At 41.6% G+C, this 21,758-nt stretch overlaps 1 protein-coding gene and 1 long non-coding RNA gene across 3 annotated transcripts in view; one reads left to right on the top strand and one right to left on the bottom strand.

Annotated features, from left to right (window-relative positions):
* Positions 1–21,758, top strand: part of LOC105480388 (SWI/SNF related BAF chromatin remodeling complex subunit C1) — a 199,557-nt gene that overhangs the window by 135,205 nt on the left and 42,594 nt on the right. For both annotated transcript variants that reach the window (XM_071091592.1, XM_071091593.1), the window contains exons 22-24: positions 6,550–6,605; positions 9,442–9,556; positions 10,527–10,681. In XM_071091592.1, the coding sequence (XP_070947693.1) occupies positions 6,550–6,605; positions 9,442–9,556; positions 10,527–10,681 (326 nt within the window). The remainder of the gene's footprint in view (positions 1–6,549; positions 6,606–9,441; positions 9,557–10,526; positions 10,682–21,758) is intronic.
* Positions 1–21,758, bottom strand: part of LOC112426433 (uncharacterized) — a 43,107-nt gene that overhangs the window by 18,713 nt on the left and 2,636 nt on the right. Inside the window, exon 2 of the long non-coding RNA XR_003017740.2 lies at positions 18,436–18,507. This is a non-coding gene — a long non-coding RNA (uncharacterized lncRNA). The remainder of the gene's footprint in view (positions 1–18,435; positions 18,508–21,758) is intronic.

Raw genomic sequence — 21,758 nt, 5'->3', positions numbered from 1 at the left:
AGATCTCAGCTCACTGCAAGCTCCGCCTCCCAGGTTTACACCATTCTCCTGCCTCAGCCTCCCAAGTAGCTGGGACTACAGGCATCTGCCACCTCGCCTGGCTAGTTTTTTTTTTTTTTTTTTTTTTTTTTTTTTTTTTGTATTTTTTAGTAGAGACGGGGTTTCACTGTGTTAGCCAGGATGGTCTCGATTTCCTGACCTCGTGATCCGCCCGTCTCGACCTCCCAAAGTGCTGGGATTACAGGCTTGAGCCACCGTGCCCGGCCCTTAATTTTTATTTGTTTAGAGACAAGGTCTCCCTGTGTCACCCAGGCTGGAGTGCAGTGGCAATCATTGCTCACTGTAGCCTTGCACTTCTGGGCTCAAGCAGTCCTTTCTCCTCGGCCTCCCAAGTAACCAGGACCACAGGTATGTATCACGATGCCCAGCTAATTTTTAATTTTTTTGTAGAGATGGAGTCTCGCTTTGTTGCTTAGGCTGGTCTTGAATTGCTGGCTGCAGTCCTCCCACATCAGCCTTCCAAAGTGCTGGGATTATAGGCATGAGCCACCCATGCCTTGCATTTTGTGGTTTTTTATAATCCCATCTGCATTTAGTTGTTTAGTTTTTTTTTTTTTTTTTTTTGAGACGGAGTCTCGCTCTGTCGCCCAGGCTGGAGTGCAGTGGCCGGATCTCAGCTCACTGCAAGCTCCGCCTCCCGGGTTCGGGCCATTCTCCTGTCTCAGCCTCCTGAGTAGCTGGGACTACAGGCGCCCGCCACCTCGCCCGGCTAGTTTTTTGTATTTTTTAGTAGAGACGGGGTTTCACCGTGTTAGCCAGGATGGTCTCGATCTCCTGACCTAGTGATCCGCCCGTCTCGGCCTCCCAAAGTGCTGGGATTACAGGCTTGAGCCACCGCGCCCGGCCAGTTGTTTAGTTTTTTGTTCATCTCTCTTCATTATTATATTACAATGTGTCTTAATGCAGGTTATATATTTCATTTGAACTAAGTATTAGAACATTACCAGTAATTTGAATCAGTCTGTTCCTCCCATATCTTCTCTCACTTTCCCTTTCCCAGCACTAAGCATCTTGAATTTTGAGTTATTCTAAGTACTGTGAAAATAACTTTTATCACAAACATAAATGTACTTAAGCACTATGTGACATGTAATTTTTTTTTAAAGTTTATAAAACATGGTATATTCAGACTTTATTTTTTTCTTGGACCTCTAAGTGACCGTGTCAGACTTCTGAAACTTGATTTTTTGTTGTTGTTCACTCCATATTATGTTTTTAAGATTTATTCATGTGGTTACATTATGCATGTAGCTGTTTGTTTTCACTGCTGTAAAATCCTCTTGTGTGATTCTAATCCAGTTTAATTATCCATTCTGTTATTGAATGAGCAGTTTGGGTTGTATCCAGTGGTTTCTATGTTACACATGCATGTACTGTCTTGTATATGCCTCACAGTGCACATGCACAGGATGTCTCTTAGATGCAGTGCTACTCAAAGTGTGGTTGATCGACCAGCCGACACGCCAAGATAAGGAGCTTGCATCACTAAGCTTGCTGTCTATGTCATTTGTCACTTTTTCATCAGATGAATTTGTCAGTGAAGGAAGAGTAGTGAACGTTCTTGAATATTGAACTTTGAACACGTCTTGCTCAAATCGTTATTTTGTTGTGGACTGGTTCTATGAGTAACAACATTTTAGGAAATTCCAGTTTTTTTGTTTGTTTGCTTACTTTCAGACAGGGTCTCGCTCTGCCACCCAAACTAAAGTACAGTGGGGTGATCATAGCTCTTTACAGCCTCAACTTCCCAGGTTCAGCAGTCCTCCTGAGTAGCTGGGACTACAGGCATGTACCATCATGTGTGGCTAATTGCTTTTTGTCTGTTTGTTTGCTTTTTTGATAGAGACAGAGTCTGACTACATTGCCTAGAGTGGTCTCAAACTCCTGGACTCAGGTGATCCTCCTGCCTCTGCCTCCCAAATTGCTGGGATTATAGGCATGAGCCACCATACGTGGGCTGGAAATTTCAGTTTTTTTTTCCAAAGTGTATGTGCTGTTTTATATTTCAGGCAGCAACACTTGATCCAGTCCTTTCTGGTGTTAGACTCTGCTGATCTAGCAGGTGTAAAATGACATTTCATCGTGGTCTTATATTAGGTATCTCTCTTTTTTTTGAGACAAAGTCTCGCCCTGTTGCCCAGGCTGGAGTGCAGAGGCGCGATGTTGGTTCGCTGCAGCCTCTACCTCCTGGGTTCAAGCCATTCTCCTGCCTCAGCCTCCTGAGTAGCTGGTATTACCAGCATGCGCCACCACACCCAGTAATTTTTGTACTTTTAGTAGAGACGGGGTTTCACCATGTTGGCTAGGCTGGTCTCGAACTCCTGACCTCAAGTGATCCACCTGCCTTGGCCTCCCAAAGTGTTGGGATTACAGGTCTGAGCCACTGCACTGGGCAAAACCTAATATCTTTTCTTATATTTATTGGTCATATGTACTCCTGTAAAGCAACTCTTCCTGACTTCCTTACTTTTGTAGAGTATTTGTCTTTTTCTGTATAGATCTTATGTACTAATCTTTTTTTTTTTTTTTTTTTTTTTTTTTTGAGACGGAGTCTCGCTCTGTCGCCCGGGCTGGAGTGCAGTGGCCGGATCTCAGCTCACTGCAAGCTCCACCTCCGGGGTTTTACGCCATTCTCCTGCCTCAGCCTCCCAAGTAACTGGGATTACAGGCGCCCACCATCTCACCCGGCTAGTTCTTTGTATTTTTTAGTAGAGACGGGGTTTCACCGTGTTCGCCAGGATGGTCTCGATCTCCTGACCTCGTGATCCGCCCGTCTCGGCCTCCCAAAGTGCTGGGATTACAGGCTTGAGCCACCGCGCCCAGCCTTATGTACTAATCTTTTGCAAGTTACTACACTACATGCTACTTCTTTCTTCTTTCTTTTGGAGTCTTTTAATGAAGAGAAGTCCTTGATTTTAATAGTTATATGTTTCAGGGATGGATGCGATAGCTCACATCTGTAATCCCAGCACTCTGAGAGGCAGAAGTGGTTGGATTGCTTAGGGCTATGAGTTAAGACTAGCCTGTGCATTATAGTGAAACCACCATCTCTATCAAAAAATAAACAAAATTAGCCAGACACAGTGGTGCACGCCTGTAATCCCAGCTACTGAAGAGGCTGAGGTGGGTGGATCAGTTGAGCCCAGGAGTTTGAGGCTGCAGTGAGCTGTGATCTCACCACTGCACTTCAACCTGCATTACAGAGGGAGACCGTTTCTCTTAAAAATATACATAAGAGTAATTTTTTAAAAGTGTTGTTTGTCATTTTTATCCTAAGTGCTTTTTGTGTCTTGTTTAAGATAACATTCAAGTTTTATTTTTTCATGTGTCTTTATCTAGATTTTTTTTGTTAACATATCAAAATGTAGCAGTTGGTTTTATATGGTAATTTTATAACTCACTCCCTTCCAAAACCCTATCATTATTTCTAATAAGTTTTCTGCAGATTTTTGTATGTAGACAGTTTTACTCTCTGCATATCTTTTCAGCTTTCCTTTTTTCTTTCTTTTTTCCTTTGAAACAGGGTATTACTCTGTGGTCCAGGCTGGGGTGCAGTGGCAAGGTCTCAGCTCACTTCAGTCTTGACCTCCTAGGCTCAGGCGATCCTCCTCCCTCAACTTCCTGAGTAGTTGAGATCAGGTGCTCATCACCATGGCTGGCTAGTTTTTGTATATTTTGTAGACACGGGGTTTCACAGTGTTGCCCAGGCTGGTCTCAAACTCCTTGACTCAAGTGATTCACCTACCTTGGCCTCCCAAAGTGCTGGGATTAGAGGCATGAGCCACTATGGCCAGCCTAAGATTTTTTCTTAATTAACTGTGTTGGCTTTGGCCTGTATGACAATATTGAAGGGAAATAGTAATATTTGTATTCTTATCTTGCTCTTAATTTTATATAGAGAATACTGTTGGCATCTTTCAGTGAATAATGTTATTTGTTGTAGGATTTTTGAGAACAGCCTTTTGGAGATCAGGAACCTTCTTTGTAGCCTTAATTTTCCAGGAGCTTATAATGGACAATACTGAGTTTTGTCAGATACTTTACATGCATTTAATTAAATAGGTTTGTAGAGTACTAATATTAAGTCATCCTTCATATTACTCTGTCTAGTATAGGTTTTCTTTTTTAACACATTGCTCTATTCTGTTTTCATATAATTTGCTTCGTTTTTCATTTGTGATTACAAATGAGATTTAGCCTAGCCTCTAATATTTCTTACCCATTATCCCTATTTGATTTGTGAATCAAAGTTATACTGGTATCATAGACTGAGGTAGGGGAATTCCTTCTTTTTCTATACTCTAGGAAAGATTATGTAAGATTGTAATCATCTTTTCCCTAAGAATTTGGTAGAATTTCCCAGTATAAAACATCTGGACTAGTGTATTTTTAAGTTTTATAGTTATTTCAGTTTTTCTAACTAATATAAAGACAATTCAGGACTTCTTTGTCTTCTGGAATCAGTTTGATAAAAATAAATTTTTAGTAATTTTCCCATTTGATCTAAGTTTTAAATTTTACTTGGAATAAAGTTATTCAGAATATATTATCACTTCCTTTTTGACCTTGTTCTGTCATGATCTTTCTTCCATTCCTCGTATAGTTTGTTTATGCCATCTCTCTCTTTTCTTGATCAGTTACATTTATCATTTTTATTAATCATTTCAAAGAACCAACATTTGGGAATATTAATTCTCGTATATTTTTCTAAATCTCTAGTGTATTTTTTTTGTTTTTTTTTTTTCCTCCCTATCTTCTATATTGTTTTCTTTTTCTGCTATATCATAAAGGACATAGAGCTCATATACTTTGAGCCTTTATTTCTTTTCTGATTTAAACCTAAGACTTTACATTCTCTGTAATAACTACTTTTACTTCCCACAATTGAGTTTCCATGCATAGAGAAGTTTATTTTTATATTTTAAGTATCTGATTTCTTTGCATTGTGGTTGGATAAATTGATCTGTATGATAGTGGTTATTTGAAATTTGCGAGGACTCAAAACTTTGTGACCTAATTGGTAATCACTATGTTTAAAATGTTGTGTGAGCTTGAAATTAATGTGTATTATTGCCTAATTGGTGGATGTAGAATTCAGCATATGTACATTTGTACCGTTTTTCTGTGTTCATATCTGCTCTATATCTTATTGAGAGGTGTGTTCAAATCCTTTATGATGATGTTTGTCTTTGTTTCTTCCCTGCCATTCTCAGTTTTTGCTTATATGGTTGGTTGGTCTGTTTTTTTTTGTTTGTTTTTTTTTTTTTTTTTTGAGACGGAGTCTCGCTCTGACGCCCAGGCTGGAGTGCAGTGGCCGGATCTCGGCTCACTGCAAGCTCAGCCTCCCGGGTTCACGCCATTCTCCTGCCTCAGCCTCCCGAGTAGCTGGGACTACAGGCACCCGCCACCGCGCCTGGCTAGTTTTTTGTATTTTTTAGTAGAGACGGGGTTTCACCGTGTTAGCCAGGATGGTCTCGATCTCCTGACCTCGTGATCCGCCCATCTCGGCCTCCCAAAGTGCTGGGATTACAGGCTGGAGCCACCACGCCCGGCCGGTTGGTCTGTTTTTTTGTTTGTTAGTCTCGCTCTGTCTCCTAGGCTGGAGCGCAGTGTTGCAATCTCGGCTCACCGCAACCTCCGCCTCCTTGGTTCAAACAATTCTCCTGCCTCAGACTCCGAGTAGCTAGGGCTATAGGTGCATACCACCGCACCTGGCTAATTTTTTTGTATTTTTAGTAGAGACAGGGTTTCATCAAGTTGGCCAGGCTGGTCTCGAACTCCTGACCTCATGATCCAGTCGCCTCAGCCTCCCAAAGTGCTGGGATTACAGGCATGAGCAACCATGCCTGGCTGCTGCTTATATAGTTTGACATTAGTTTATTAGGTTCCTAAAATTATAGAAAATTAATAATTTTCTCATATGTGAAATAATTTTCTCTTGTAATTTGTTGATACGTGCCTCTGTTATACTGTGCTGGACTTGTTGGTTTGTGTCCTGTCTAGCCAAAATGTTATCCTCTTGAGATTTCAGTGAATATCTGGGTCAGCAGTGTTTCCCCCCAGTACCTGAGTCAAAATATATACTTGTCAAGCATCTGTTAAATAATAATGAATTATTTTTATTTTGCCTTTATATTTTAATACATACAGAAAATCGAAAATCATAAGCAGACAGCCTAGTTCATTTCTACAAATTCCAGACCTAGAAACAGAGAAGTACCAGCACCCTAGGACCTCCCATTTCCCCACTGAACTTGCTTTCTGTATAACTCACCTCTTCCCCCTGTTAGCCACTGTTCTGAGTTCTGACACCATAGATTACTTTTTACGTGTTTTTGAACTTTATCATATAGTGTGTTTTGTGCCTGACTGTATGGCTATATTCGTATGTATTACTGTGTATATTTGTATTTCAGACATGCTTACAGTTGTATAATAGTTTTACCTTTTTCCACATTGGAGTACTTGTTTTTATTCTTTTACTTGTAGAAGGAGCTGAAGAGGAAAAAATGGAAGCCGACCCTGATGGTCAGCAGCCTGAAAAGGTAAAGTCTCACAGCAGTAAAACCACAGATAGCATGCCTTTTGGAGCATAATGGTTTGTTTTTTTGGTGTTTTTGAGTCCCTCTTAGGGAACTGTAAGTAATTCTATCTGCTACTTGGACTTTGCTGGTTTAAGATATAGTTCTCACAAGATATAATATGGGACATTTTTCATTTATTCACTGGGGAGAAGGTATATTCACTCCCTATCCTCTTCTTTTATATTTTAAACATCTAATTTCATTGTATTAGAAGAAGAAGGAATACAAATTTCCCACAAAAGAAGAGGGAATATGAATACACAAGTTGGGAATATGAATACAAAAGTTGTTCTTGGCCAGGCTCAGTGGCTCACGCCTGTAATCCCAGCACTTTGGGAGGCTGAGGTGGGCGGATCACAAGGCCAAGAGATCGAGACCATCCTGGCTAACATGGTGAGACCCCATCTCTACTAAAAATACAAAAAAATTAGCCGGGTGTGGTGGTAGGCGCCTGTAGTCCCAGCTACTCAGGAGGCTGAGGCAGGAGAATGGTGTGAACCCGGGAGGTGGAGCTTGCAGTGAGCCGAGATCGTGCCACTGCACTCCAGCCCAGGCAACAGAGTGAGACTCCGTCTCAGCAACAACAGAAAAAAAGTTGTGGTTCTTGTGAATATCGAATTGTAAGGTTTGAGTCCTATACTTGTGCCAGAAGAGAATGACAGAATAATAAGTGATTTCCTATGAGGGCTAACTGCCTGCTGAAGAATCTTTAGAAAATAATTAATGAGAAGATGACATTTGAGGTAGGTTTTAAAGAGTAGGTAGAAATATAAAGATTGAAATAGAGGTTAGAAAATCAAAGATTCACACTGGTTGGGGAGGAGAGACACTAAAGCCAGTGTGTTAGTGGCTCAATCTCTCTTCTGTAGGAGACTGTAAATGCATCATGGGTGTGGCAGAACAGGAGGTTACAAAAGTCAGGATGTAGGCCTTTGTATTCCTTTTTTTTTTTTTTTTGGAGACAGAGTCTCACTCTGTCACCGAGGCTGGAATGCCGTGGCGCAACCTTGGCTCACTGCAACCTCCGTTTTCTGAGTTCAAGTGATTCTCCTGCCTCAGCCTCCCAAGTAGCTAGAATTACAGCCACGCACCACCACATCCAGCTAATTTTTGTATTTTTAGTAGAGACGTGGTTTCACTACGTTGGCCAGGCTGGTCTCAAACTCCTGACCTCAGGTGATCCACCTCCTTGGCTTCCCAAAGTGTTGGGATTATAGGTATGAGCCACCATGCCCAGCCTCTGGGCCTTTGTATTCCTAATGCTTTTACTGCACATAGTGAGCAGTCAGTCACTATTTGAGTGAATATATATAAGCCAGGATTGAAGGTCTTGATTACATGTGGTATTCTAAAATTGTATATAGTCAAGGGGAGGGTGAGGGTAATAATGAAATTGATTATAGTTCCTGCAGTATTCTAAAGATGATATTTGTACTTCACATTGTTTATTTCATTTAATTCCTATAATAATCTCAGCTGGGTGTGGTGGCTCATACTTGTAGTCCCAGCTACTTGGAAGGTTAGAGGATCACTTGACACTAGGACTTTGAAACCACCCTAGGCACTGTATGGGGACCCTACCTCTAAGCAAACAATATAGCCTCATGAAGTCAGTGATAGTCAGTTGCAGTTTTTTCAGTTTCTAAAGCATGATCACTGATGTTCTCTCATGGTTCTTCCTGAAACTGTTAGCAGATGGCTGTATTAAAAGACTTTGTCAACTTTTCCAGCAGTATTTCAACTTCTTCGTTGATGGTGTGAAATTTAAAAGCTCTTAATTCTTTAAATCAGTAATTATTAAGTACACGCACACACACACACACGTGTGTGTGGTGGTGGTGGGGTTTTTTTTCTTTTTCTTTTTCCTTTTTTTTATTTTTGAAACGGAGTCTTGCTCAGTCCCTCAGGCTGGAGTGTGGTGGTGTGATCTCAGCTCACTGCAAGCTCCCCCTCCTGGGTTCACACCATTCTCCTGCCTCAGCCTCCCAAGTAGCTGGGACTACAGGCGCCCACCACTACGCCCGGCTAATTTTTTTGTTTTTTTAATACAACGAGGTTTCACCGTGTTAGCCAGGATGGTTTCGATTTCCTGACCTCGTGATCTGCCCGTCTCAGCCTCCCAAAGTGCTGGGATTACAGGCGTGAGCCACCGCGCCCGGCTGGTGGTGGTTGTTTTTGAGATGGAATCTCACTCTTGCTGCCTAGGCTGGAGTGCAATGGTGTGATCTTGGGTCACTGCAACCTCTGCCTCCCGGGCATTCAAGGGATTCTCCTGCCTCAGTCTCCCGAGTACCTGGGATGACAGGTTCCCATCACCATGCTCGGCTAATTTCTTTTTTGTATTTTTACTAGAGACAGGGTTTCACCATGTTGGCCAGCTGATCTCAAACTACTGACCTCAGGTGATCCACCCGCCTCAGCCTCCCAAAGTGCTGGAATTATAGGTGTGAGCCACTGCACCCGGCCTGGCCTGTTTTTAGTCAACAAATAATATCAGTTCATTCCCTTCACTTTCCTTTGGGCATTGTAAACCTTGCTTTACAGCAGAGTATGCAGAGAGGGCAGTGACTCTGTGCTTCGGAGGAATATCTTGTGAGCACTCAAGTGTTGAAGTGGTAGAAAGTATTGCTCAGAATTTATTAGTTTTTTTCCAGCTGTTCTCTACAAGTCACTTTTGAATCTAGTCTACTTCTTGCCAAAAATATTGGAACCTTTTGCTAGTCTAAGATAATTACTCGTAAAAAGGTCTGGGGTTTTTTTGCTCACTGCCTGTCCTCTTGCTTTGTATCCCTTTCAGGCAGAAAACAAAGTGGAAAATGAAACAGATGAAGGTGATAAAGCACAAGATGGAGAAAATGAAAAAAATAGTGAAAAGGAACAGGATAGTGAAGTGAGTGAGGATACCAAATCAGGTAATTTGAGGAAACTCCTTATATATTCTTATGTGAAACTGTAAAAGGCACTGGAGAAATGAAGGTGGTTTATATAGAAATATTTCCCCTTTATTTTGGGTTTGTTTCTTAATGTAACAGTAAGTATGTAATTGAGTTTCATTTATCACATAGGTACTAATACTAATGCTGGTGGCTACACTTTTTCTCTGTGCTTTTAATATGTAGAACAACAAGTTATTCAGCAGTATTGAAGTCACCTCACAGACTTGCCATTTTATTTTCTGTGTCAGTTGCTGATACACCCCATCATGCCTGTCAGGCTTACAGAAGTAGTCTGTTGTCAGCTTCTGATTTCCTACAGACCCTAGAGTTCCTAGGGCATTTCATTGACTGATGGGCAAGTATGTTGGTTTTAGACTTAGTTCCCCTGAATTTTCCTTTATATATATATCCAAGGGACCTCCACATAGAACTTAGCAAAATGATAGGAAAACAAGTGTACTGTTTAGAAAACATGTCCCCCAATAGAGGCAAACCTAAATGCATGGAATGCCTCAACAGAACTCTTAAAAAGAAAAAAGCATTGGCTGGGTGCGGTGGCTCACGCCTGTAATCCCAGCACTTTGGGAGGCCGAGGCGGGTATTGAGGATATTGAGACCATCCTGGCTAACACGGTGAAACCCCATCTATACTAAAAATGCAAAAAATTAGCTGGGCGTGACGGTGGGCACCTGTAGTCCCAGCTACTTGGGAGGCTGAGGCAGGAGAATGGCGTGAACCCGGGAGGCTTGCAGCGAGCCGAGATCGCGACACTGCATTCCGGCCTGGGCAACTGAGCGAGACTCCGTCTCAAAAAAAAAAGAAATGAAAAAAGCATTGACATCTCTTTGTCACATCAGTCCTAGTTTGTTACGGTGGTGGAGGTGAGGAGAAAGATGGATTTTCGAGACTGGGCACACTAGTAATAAAGCTTTCTGATATTTTCAGAAGAAAAGGAGACTGAAGAGGACAAAGAACTCACTGATACGTGTAAAGAAAGAGAAAGTGATACTGGGAAGAAGAAAGTAGAACATGAAATTTCCGAAGGAAATGTTGCCACAGCCGCAGCAGCTGCTCTTGCCTCAGCGGCTACCAAAGCCAAGGTTTGCCCCTGACAGCCCTTTTCCAGTGCTCTCTTAAGGCATGAATGGTCGTATTGTTTTTAGTTAATTGGGAACATTTAGTATAAAGAGCTTTGCTCCCAATAGAAGATGACTATTTGCTTGAATGGCATTTCTAGGTTAAGAAATCCACAGGAAGGAGGAGGGTGATAGAAATAGTAGATCCAGTCTAAAGGGTGACTTTCATTCCATTCATTGTATCATTTAGCCTTGTAAAGACTACAGAGAATGAAGGCAAATTTTGAAGTCTCTTTAAGGAACTGATTATCATTTTGTTTTTAATTTGCCTGCAGAACTTATCTTGGACTATTGTTCCAATAATTTCTATCAGATTGAAATATTTATGATATTCAAGACAAAAACCCGTTTCCATGCCTAAATACTTCACCCTGATCTTACAGACTGAAAGGAGAGAGAGACCCTAAAATAGCTCTTTTTCTTCTTGAATTTGCCAGCTTTTCTGGGGGTGGTTTTTTTCTATTTATAGTATTAGCTGCAGAGCATGTTTAAGAAGACATGAGAATGTTATTTTCCTCTCTGTGTTAATTTAACATTTTAAGTAATTCTAAACATGAATATGTAAAGTTTTGAAAAATCTTCCCCTATTCTTCATTCTACTTCAGAAGTAGTTTCCTTCCATTATAGGATACCACATTTCAAGAAACAGTGATTACTAGAACATTGCTAATCATTTTATTTTGAACTGTTTTTGATCTCTTAATAAAGATGCTTTTTCATAGTCTTTAATTCCCTGGATCATTCAGCTACTGTGAACTACTTCTGTAAGTGTTTAATCTGATGTGATGAACCAATTCAAACTACAAGATTACTGTTTTGAATGACCACCCATCTAACATAGAGACTATGGAGGTTAGGGAGGTGTTTACAGGCCGCAGCAAATGCTCAGTCAACCCAGACAGTTACCTGGCTGATCATCGTTATTATACTAACTTGAAGTCCTACAAATTCATACTACCTGCCTTTTTCCTAATAACTAAAACTAGCTAATACTTCCTAATAACTAAAATTAGCTCAAGAATCAGTAAGATATCTCCTGATCTTTCTGATTCTTGAGCTAATTTTAGTTGTTCTATCTCCCCTACATCCCCCTCACCTCTGGGAAGGTACATGCTTGCTTAAGTGACGGCTAATATAACTTGACTCTTTTTCACCATTTGTCTGGTTTTGCTTTTTCATTGCAAACATCTTTTTTAGTCTGTCTTCTGCTACCCTGGAGTGTTTGGGCATCTCTTTGTCTCTGAGCTGTTTAAGTTCTTACTGTAATACTGTCATTAGGTGTTTCAGAGACCTTAAGGATTATTATTATTATTATTTTTTTTTTTTTGGAGATAGAGTCTCACTCTACCCCCCAGGCTAGAGTGCAGTGGTGTGATCTTGGCTCACTGCAACCTTCACCTCCTAGGTTCAAGCAATTCTCCTGTCTCAGCCTCCCAAGTAGCTGGGATTACAGGCGCCCACCACTATACCCGGCTAACTTTTGTATTTTTAGTAGAGACAGGGTTTTACCACATTGGTCAGGCTGGTCTCGAACTCCTGACCTCAGGTGATTCATCTGCCTCAGCCTCCCAAAGTACTGATATTACAAGTGTGAGACACTGTGCCCAGACTCTCACCTTATAAATGAGGAGCTAGAGGTGGAGAGGGCTTTCTCCTTTGTGCCCTTCCTCAGTCTTCAAACCTGCAACCTCAGCTCATTTTTTATTCTTGGTTCCTTCATTTTCCATAGCTATTCAGCCAGCAAATCCTTCATGGTGCTTTAGATCACTGGCTAATGTTCAGCTGCCCACTCAGGTCAGCATCTCTTAATCTTTTGCCTGTCTTCTCAGTCCCATTCTCCAACCTGCAGCCAGTGTAATCTTTTTGCTTTTTAACTTGTTCTTAAGTATAACTCACATTCAAATAAATGGACATACTTAAGCCTACACCTTTGTGAATTTTTGACAAACTGAGCCCACCCATGTCACAAGCATCCATTTTAATAAACAACATACCAGCCCCTCCAGAAGCTTCCTCTTATTCCAGTTACTTTGCGTTCCCTGGAGAGTAATCACTAGTCTGTCTCATTACACTGTAGATTAGTTTATCCTTTTTTTTTTTTCCACTTCATATAAATGGAATCCTACATTATTCACAGAAATCTATAAAAATGCAAATAGGAGCATGTTGCTTTCTTCAGTAACCTCCCTATCTCTCTCAGGTTACAATTTCAAACTCTTTAGTAGAGAACTTAGGATTTTTCTATAATCAGGACCCTACTTAATTCTCAACTCTCATTTCTTACCTGTCCTTCTTGAACTGTTTCTTGTAGCTCTGCCAAACAGAATTTATTCTTTTATCTCTATCTAAGCTTTTTCGGACATTCTTTTCTTACAGAGCATGGTTTTTTCTTTCTATTATTTCTTCTCTTTTTAAAATTTTTTTTTTGTAGAGACTGGGTTTTGCCATGTTACCCAGGCTGGTCTGGAGCTCTTGGGCTCAAGAGATTTGCCCACCTTGACCTCTCAATGTGTCAAGATTATAGGTGTGAGCCACCTCACCTGGCCAATGTCTCCTCTTGTTATCACTCTGCTGTGCTTCAGTATATGTTGCCATAGGAAGAACTGAAATGGTAGATTACCTTTTAAAAGTTTCACGAGGCTGGGTGCAGTGGCTCACACATGTAATTGCAGCACTTTAGGAGGCCAAGGCAGGAGGATCACTTTTGCTCAGGAGTTCAGAACCAGCCTGTGCAGCATAGTGAGACTCTTATCTCTACAAAAAAGAATTTTTTTTAAAGTTTCACAAATGCTTCATGATGTTTTCCTCTGGCCTCATAGCTGTTAATATGAGCAACTTTGGGCACAAAAGATTTGCCTGGTATGCACTACTGATTATCTTACAATGGCCTGACTCCTTCACTGCAGAGAAACTACTTTTATGGATCATTTGGCCTGCCTCTTCACTATTCCATACAAAATTTAAAAGGTGTCCAAAGAAGAATTTCTCTCCAGGTCACTGAATTTTCACTCCCTCATCATCATTCACTCTTCCTTCTATTTACTAGGAGCTCATATCTTCATACTCAAAACACCTAGGTTTCCCTCTGAGTTACGAAAGTGTACAAATGCTCATGCTGCACGACTTGGCACGTGTGAACCTTTCAGTGCCACTTACAGCTGGATCTGATAAATTTGATAGCACACATAATCATTTTCATACTACATGGTAATTAGGGGGTAAGGATTCCACTGAAATTACTATAATTAATATTAACTTATGTAGCCAATCCAAGTTTCTCTTATTCTCATTTTCTTCTTCTGTGTCTGTAAACAGCTTTGTTATTAAAAGTTTTCCGTAAGAATCTTTTGTCATACAGACGTGGAGTGATAATTAGAGATTCTAGATCTATCTCCTAAATAGATGAGGTGGCATGCTTTATGGCTTCTATTATTGCCCCCTGATAGGTTCTTCAAGAGCATGTCCATTTTTTCACTGCACCTGCTGACAGGCTGTGAATTGTCTCAACTAAAGGAGTGATGTGTGGGTGTAAGCAGAAGTACCATTGTTTGGATGCTTTGGATCCTTACCATCTGGGTCTTTAGGCTTAGAGGAGAAGGAAGGCCCCAGAACTATTGCCAGAATAAACTGTAAATCCACCATATTAGAGCATGTTCTCTTTTTGTCAGCAATAGTAGGTTCAGTTCTTCCAAGAAAGCAGAGATCACATTTTCTTAAAACCACAGATACTTCCTTTGGATTTATTCTACAAACCACCCCATGTCCACGTTTTCCAAAATGGCGTAAGTAGGTTTGTATTCGTGGCAACATGGTAATTGGATATTAGCTCTGGGACAACGGGAAGACTCTTTCTTACCCCTCAGAAACGTCTCATAACTTGATGCATTGTTTCTGCAATTTCTCATTCTTTTCGTTCTCTCTCTCCTCTCTTTCTCTCATTCATTCTTTCTTTTTTCTTTCTCTCTCCCTCTCTCTCTTTTTCTTTCTCTCACTCGCTTGCTTGCTTGCTTTGTCAGGGTCTTGCTCTGTCGCCCATGCTAGAATGTGGTGATGTGATCACGGCTCGCTGTAGCCTTCATGTCCTGGGCTCAAATGAGATCCTTTCACCTCAGCCTCTCGAGTAGCTGGTTCCACAGACATGTGCCACCACACTCAGCTAATTTTAAATTTTTTTGTAGAGGCGGGGTCTCCCTATGTTGCCCAGGCTGGTCTTAAACTCCTGGTGCCAAGCAATCCTCCCACCTCAGCCTCCCAATGTGCTGGGATTACCGGTGTCAGCCACTGCTTCCAGCATGAAATTCTTTCTGGAGGTGTGAAAATTGTCATTATATATTTTAGTCACAAGGCTTTAACAGACAAGGGTTGATTGAAATTGATTTACACTAAGCATGTTGATCATTGTTACCATACCTTAATAATCCTATTGAGAAGAGACAGAAGGAAAAAATAGCCCATTTGATCATTTTGCCTACAGTTAGTCCTGTTCAGTTTCATTTTTGTATGACTACATAGAAAGTAATTTCTGTTCTACTTGTTGGAATTCATGCTTTGTAATGTAAAATTTGCCTCAACCCTATTCTAGCTGGATTATTACTTCTCATTAATCACTTATCTCAGGTTGTTTCTTCTATGTTCCATGTATTAGGGATCCCCAACCCCAGTGGCTTGTTAGGAACTAGGCCACACAGTGGGAGGTGAGTGTCAGAGCGAGTGATAGCAAGCATTACTGCTGAGTTTTGCCTCCTGTCAGATCAGTGGTGGCATTAGATTCTCATAGGAGTGCAAACCCTTTTGTGAACTGTGCATGTGAGGGATCTAGGTTGTGTGCTTCATGTGAGAATCTAATGCCTGATAATCTGAAGTGTAAAAGTTTCGTCCTGAAACCACCCGCCACCCCCACCCTGCCCCGTAGAAAAATTGTCTTTCACCCTTTTCCATGAAACCTGTCCCTGCTGCCAAAAAGGTTGGGGACTGCTGCCGTGTATCTTCTGTGGCACCATCCCAGACCTCATCATTCTTCTCAGGTTCTGTAAAGCCAATATGTGAAGGGTTGGGCCTCTCCCTGTAGCTTCTCCCTGAAGCACCCTGGTCATCACTGTTGCCAGACCTTTCAAGAATCCATGATCTGAGCATCCGCTATATTCCTGTTTCAGTTATTTATTGCTATGTAAACTATGTAACTACCCTTGAAGTTAGTCGTTTAAAACCTCAGTCATTTTATTATCTGTCATGATACTGCAGTGAGGAACTTGGGCAGGCTTAGCTGGCAAAATGTGCTCCATGTCGCATTGACCAGAGTCACTCAGTACTACCTCATGGCTGGGCTATTAGAGAGGGCCAGAGACAACTTCATTTATATGCCTATGCCTAGGCTGAGATGGCTACCATCACTCTCTATACATCCTTCCTAAGAAGCAGGTGTAAGGTAGTCTCCAGGAGTAGTTGGACTTTTTACAAAGCTTAGAACTTTGAGAGAAGAATGTCACAAGCAGCAAGGAGGAAGATCTGCCAGTGGCTTATGACTTGGAGCCCCAAACTGACACAGCATAATTTCTGCCCTACTCTACTGGTGAAATGTTCTGTCCAAATTCAAGGTAAGGGGACACAGAGCACAGCTCAAGGTAGAAGATGTGCCACCTTAACCCACCACAGTCTGCTCTCTTATCATAAATTGTATACCTTTCCCCCACTGAAAAATAGATCCCTCATGACTTTATCTCATTATCATATCAAGCTGAGGTTGGAAGTCTTTTTTTTTTTTTTTTTTTTTTTTTTGAGACGGAGTCTCGCTCTGTCCCCCAGGCTGGAGTGCAGTGGCGCGATCTCGGCTCACTGCAAGCTCCGCCTCCCGGGTTCACGCCATTCTCCTGCCTCAGCCTCCCGAGTAGCTGGGACTACAGGCGCCCACAACCGCGCCCGGCTAATTTTTTGTATTTTTAGTAGAGACGGGGTTTCACCGTGGTCTCGATCTCCTGACCTTGTGATCCGCCCGCCTCGGCCTCCCAAAGTGCTGGGATTACAGGCGTGAACCACTGCGCCCGGCCTGGAAGTCTTATGTAAATCAGGTCCACGTACAGATGAGGCTCTTTAGGAGTGATTCCTATTTACCTATTTACAGCTTCTTGAATGCTGATACTGTAATTTGAAGATTTTCTGCACTAGTATAACAGGGGTGAGACACATCAAGGGTAACTGCACTGCGTTCAAGGAGGGTTTGAATTGAAGACATAAAACAGTCATACTTCATGGCAAATTTGAAATCTAGCCAGGCACACATTTCCAGTTCCTTCATCAGGGCCCAGTCCTACTCGCAGAATTGTTCTCCACACAGTTTGACTCGGCCCTCTGGGCTTTCAGTTTTTTCTTCTGAGTCTTTTTCCTTTTCCATTAAAAAATTAGCAGAGTTTTGCTTCTTGGCCTGCATTCTACTTTTAGGCCCAGTTTATATTCTTTCTACTTCAGTTAAAGGTATTATACCTTTTTAAGAACTTTGTGGGAATTCTGTGTTTAAAATGTAATCCCCACTTTGGGAGGCTGAGATGGGCAGATCATTTGAGGGATGTCAGGAGTTCAAGACCAGCCTGGCCAACATGGTGAAACCCCATGTCTACTAAAAATACAAAAATTAAGCCAGTCGTAGTGACACGTGCCTATAGTCCCAGCTACTTGGGAGGCTGAGGCATGAGAATCACTTGAACCTGGGAGGTGGAGGTTTCAGTGGTCTGAGATCATGCCACTGCATTCCAGCCTGGGGACAGAGTGAGACTCTGTCTCAAAAAAAAAAAAAAGTAATTCCCATTAGACAAAAGCCACACCTATATTTTCTTGCCTACGTAGTTCCCTTTTTGCCCTAGTCTTAGTTAAGATGTTATGAGAACAAAGCCCTTAATTTTTGGATCCCTTTTTGTCTAGTTGGAGGGATCTTAGATTTGTAACTTCAGTAATGATGATACAAAGAAATTGAGAGGTGAACTCGTAGAGGTGACACAGAAAACTAGTTTAAAACTAGGGACAGTGGTTAAAAACAAATATTTCAGCACAGTGATATGAACTAGGCAGAAAACAAAAGCAGAGGCAGTTATTCCTGAAAGATCATAAAGAGCTTGGTTAGGAAATTGTGGGAAAAGTCAAGTGTCCAAACATGGGAGTTCAGAAAGAAAGGAAAGAGTGATGTAGGCAGAATAAAAATAAATATTGGCTGTGTGAAAACTTTCCAAATTTGATGAAAACTTTAACTTCCAGACCTAAGAAGCTCAATAAAAGAATATATATATATAGGAGACATGCTGTAAAGATGTTTAGACCCAGCACAGTGGCTCACACCATAAGCCCAGCACTTTGGGAAGCTGAGGCAGGAGGATTGCTTGAGGCCAGGAGTTAGAGACCAACCTGGGCAACAGAGAGAGACCCTGTCTCTACAAATAAAGTTTTTCAAAGTTGGCCATGCATGGTCGTGTAATGCCTATAATCCTACTTACTCGGGAGGCTGAGGCAGGAGGATCTCTTGAGCCGAGGAGTTTGAGGTTACTGCGAGCTGTGATTTCACCGGTGCACTTTATCCTGGGTGACAGTGAGACCCTGTCTCAAAAAAACATCTAAAAGATGCTTAGAGGCCCTCATGTCTAGTAGAAAGGTCTAAGGCATATACTCAAGACTCTTAGAAGTCCTACTATAAATACCATTCAAAAAGCTTTATAGCTGCACCTTGAGCTATTTACCTTCAGGTCATCCTTTGCTGGTAGTGCTCTGGATTGGATCTTTCTCCCAAAGCCATTTCTTAGCTTCAGACTCTGCTGGAAGGAACCAGACATGAGAAATAATGTTTTATTCAAACCCTGCTTTTTCATATTTCCTCTAAATTCTGCCTGAAAACCTAATAGTTTTTCTTTTTTTTTTTTCTTTTTTTTTTTTTTTTTGAGACGGAGTCTCGCTCTGTCACCCAGGCTGGAGTGCGGTGGCTGGATCTCAGCTCACTGCAAGCTCCGCCTCCCGGGTTCACGCCATTCTCCTGCCTCAGCCTCCTGAGTAGCTGGGACTATAGGCGCCCGCCACCTCGCCCGGCTAGTTTTTTGTATTTTTTAGTAGAGACAGGGTTTCACCGTGTTAGCCAGGATGGTCTCGATCTCCTGACCTCGTGATCCGCCCGTCTCGGCCTCCCAAAGTGCTGGGATTACAGGCGTGAGCCACCGCGCCCGGCCAATAGTTTTTCTTTACTTCCATGTTCTTCTACCTGCTTACAATAAAATAGAAAAAGAATTTTTCCATTCTGCCTGGAAATGCCCCAACCATATCCTCAAGTGTATTAATTACCCTTTCTATTTCCATATGACTAGAGATGATGGTGTTTCCAAAAGTTGTGCTACTAGATAATAAAGATCTACTTCTTCAACCTTCAATACTGTTTTCCTCTCTTTACATACCTACTGATGGTTTTCTTAAAGCCCTTTCAGCTTACACCCACTATGTGGTCCCAAAGCCAAAGAGGAGCATTTTAGGTTTCTGTTACAAAAGCTCCCCATTTCCAGATAACCAAATTATTTTACAATAGCAAAATTGAGTAGTTTAAAACATAACAATTTTATTAAATCTCATAATTTTGTTAAATTTTAACACCGAACAGCTGGGCAGTTCTGCTTCATGTATCAGTTGAGTCATTTAGCAGTCTTAACTTCATAGGTAGGTTTATGTAGGTCTGAGACGGCTTCATTAGAATCCTAGTCCTTGGCAGGGGTAACTGAGGTTTTTTTCCGCTCCATGTAGTCTCAGAATTTCTCTTTGTGGTGTTTCCAGCAGGGTGATCATACTTTGTACATGGCAACTTGAGACTCCCAGAGAGAACATTCCAAGAACAGGACATGAAAGTTTCCAGGATTGTAAGGCCTGGGCTTAGAAAAGGCTACCACTAATTTTTATTGGGCAAGGCAGAGAGCCTGTCTTGATCTGCCTCTTAATGAAATAAAGGCCAGTGAACTTGTGGCTATCTTTAATCTACCACAAGTCCCTTCTAAGAATTACCCAGGAAAGTATCCACTGAAGTATCAGTTATTCCAAAGATGCACTGGAAAATAATTCATGGGCCTTTGGGTTTGGAATTTAAATTTTTGGTTCCAGCTCTGCCATTTACTAGTCTCTTTTTTCTTTTTCTTTCTTTCTTTTCTTTTTTTTTTAAAGACGGGGTTTCGCCAGGCACAGTGGCTCACGCCTGTAATCCCATCCCTTTGGGAGCATCACTTTGGGAGGCTGAGGCAGGCAGATCATGTCTCTACTAAAAATACAAAAATTAGCCGGGCTTGGTGGTGGGCGCCTGTAATCCCAGCTATTCGGGAGACTGCGGCAGGAGTGTCACTGGAACCTGGAAGGTGGAGGTTACAGTGAGTCGAGATTACGCTACTGCACTCCAGCCTGGGCGACAAAGCTAGACTCTGTCTGAAAAAAAAAAAAAAAGACGGGGCTCGCTCTGTCACTTAGGCTGGAAATGCTGTGGCAAGATCACAGCTCACTACAGCCTCAAACTCGCAGACTCACATGATCCTTCCTCCTCAGCCTCCCGAGTAGCTGGGACTATAGGAATGTGCCACCATTCCTGGCTAATTTTTTTTATTTTTTTGTAGAACGGGGTCTCATGTTGCCCTGGTCTCAAACTCCTGGTCCCAAGCGATTCTCCTGCCTCAGCCTTCCAAAACACTGGAATTACAGATGTGGGCAACTGCAACTGGCGTGTTTTCAGTGAACTTCTTGGTGATACAAATGTTTTTAATTTGATGAGGTCCAACCTAATTTTCTCTTTTATTGTTTGTGCTCTTTACATGTCTCGAAATCTTTGGCTTAACCTAAGATCATTTAGATATACTTTGTTTTTTCTTCTAAGAATTTTTTATTGTATACTTTTATATTTAGATCTGTGATCCACTAAGTCAATTTTTGTGAGTGATGTGAGATAGGAGTCTAAATTCATTCTTTTGTATTGGATATTCAGTTTTCCCAGCTCCATTTGTTGACCTACCCCAACCCACCTTTAAACTTTTATTATGAAAGTATTAAAATATATATAGAAGTAGACTGGGCACGGTGGCTCATGCCGGTAATCCCAGCACTTGGGGAGGCCGAGACAGGCAGATCATTTGAGCTCAGGAGTTTGAGACTAGCCTGGGCAACCTGGCAAAACCCTGTTTCTACCAAAAATACAAGTTAGCTGGGTGTGGTGGTGTGCGCCTGTAGTCCCAGCTACTTGGGAGGCTGGTCTTTTTTCCTTTCTTTTTTTAAATTGTAAAAATAAAATAAAAATAAAGAAGGGATTTTGCCATGTTGGCCAAGTTGGTATCAAACTCCTAGCCTTGAGTGATCCACCCACCTCGGCTTCCTGAAGTGCTGGGATTAGAGGCATGAGCCATAGCACCTGCCCAGATTCTGTCTTTAAAAAAAAGAAAGAAAGAAAAAGAAATTAAAAAAAAAAGAATATATACAGAAGTAGACAAAGTAGTAAAATGAGTCTCTGTGTACACATTATCTAGCTTTGGTTATCAAGTTCTTACCAGTCTTGTTTCATTTGTCTCAATTTATTTTATTTTCTGAGATAGTGTCTTGCTCTGTCGCCTAGGCTGGAGTGCTGTGGCGCGGTCTTGGCTCACCACAGCCTCCGCCTCCTGTGATTACAAGTGTGTGCCACTACATCCAGCTAATGGTTTTTTTTGTTTTGTTTTGTTTTGTATTTTTAGTACAGACAGGGTTTTACTATGTTGGCCAGGCTGGTTTTGAACTCCTGGCCTTCTGTGATCCACCCACCTTCTCAAAGTGCTTGGATTATAGGCATAGGCATGAGCTTCTGTGCCCAGCCTCAGTTTATTTTTGAATCATTGCTTGCCCTATAAACTCAGAGTTTCTTTCTTAGGTTGGGTCTGTGACTTTTGAATCTAAGGTCTTTTTACCTTTTTCTTTTTTTTCTTTTTCTTTTTTTTTTTTTTGAGACGGAGTCTCGCTGTGTCTCCCAGGCTGGAGTGCAGTGGCGTGATCTCGGCTCACTGCAAGCTCCGCCTCCTGGGTT

The sequence above is a fragment of the Macaca nemestrina genome, chromosome 2 (genome assembly GCF_043159975.1).
Source record: "Macaca nemestrina isolate mMacNem1 chromosome 2, mMacNem.hap1, whole genome shotgun sequence".
Lineage (NCBI taxonomy): Eukaryota > Metazoa > Chordata > Mammalia > Primates > Cercopithecidae > Macaca > Macaca nemestrina.
The sequence above is the reverse complement of the archived record's forward strand: the minus strand, read 5'-3'. Positions and strand labels throughout refer to the sequence as shown.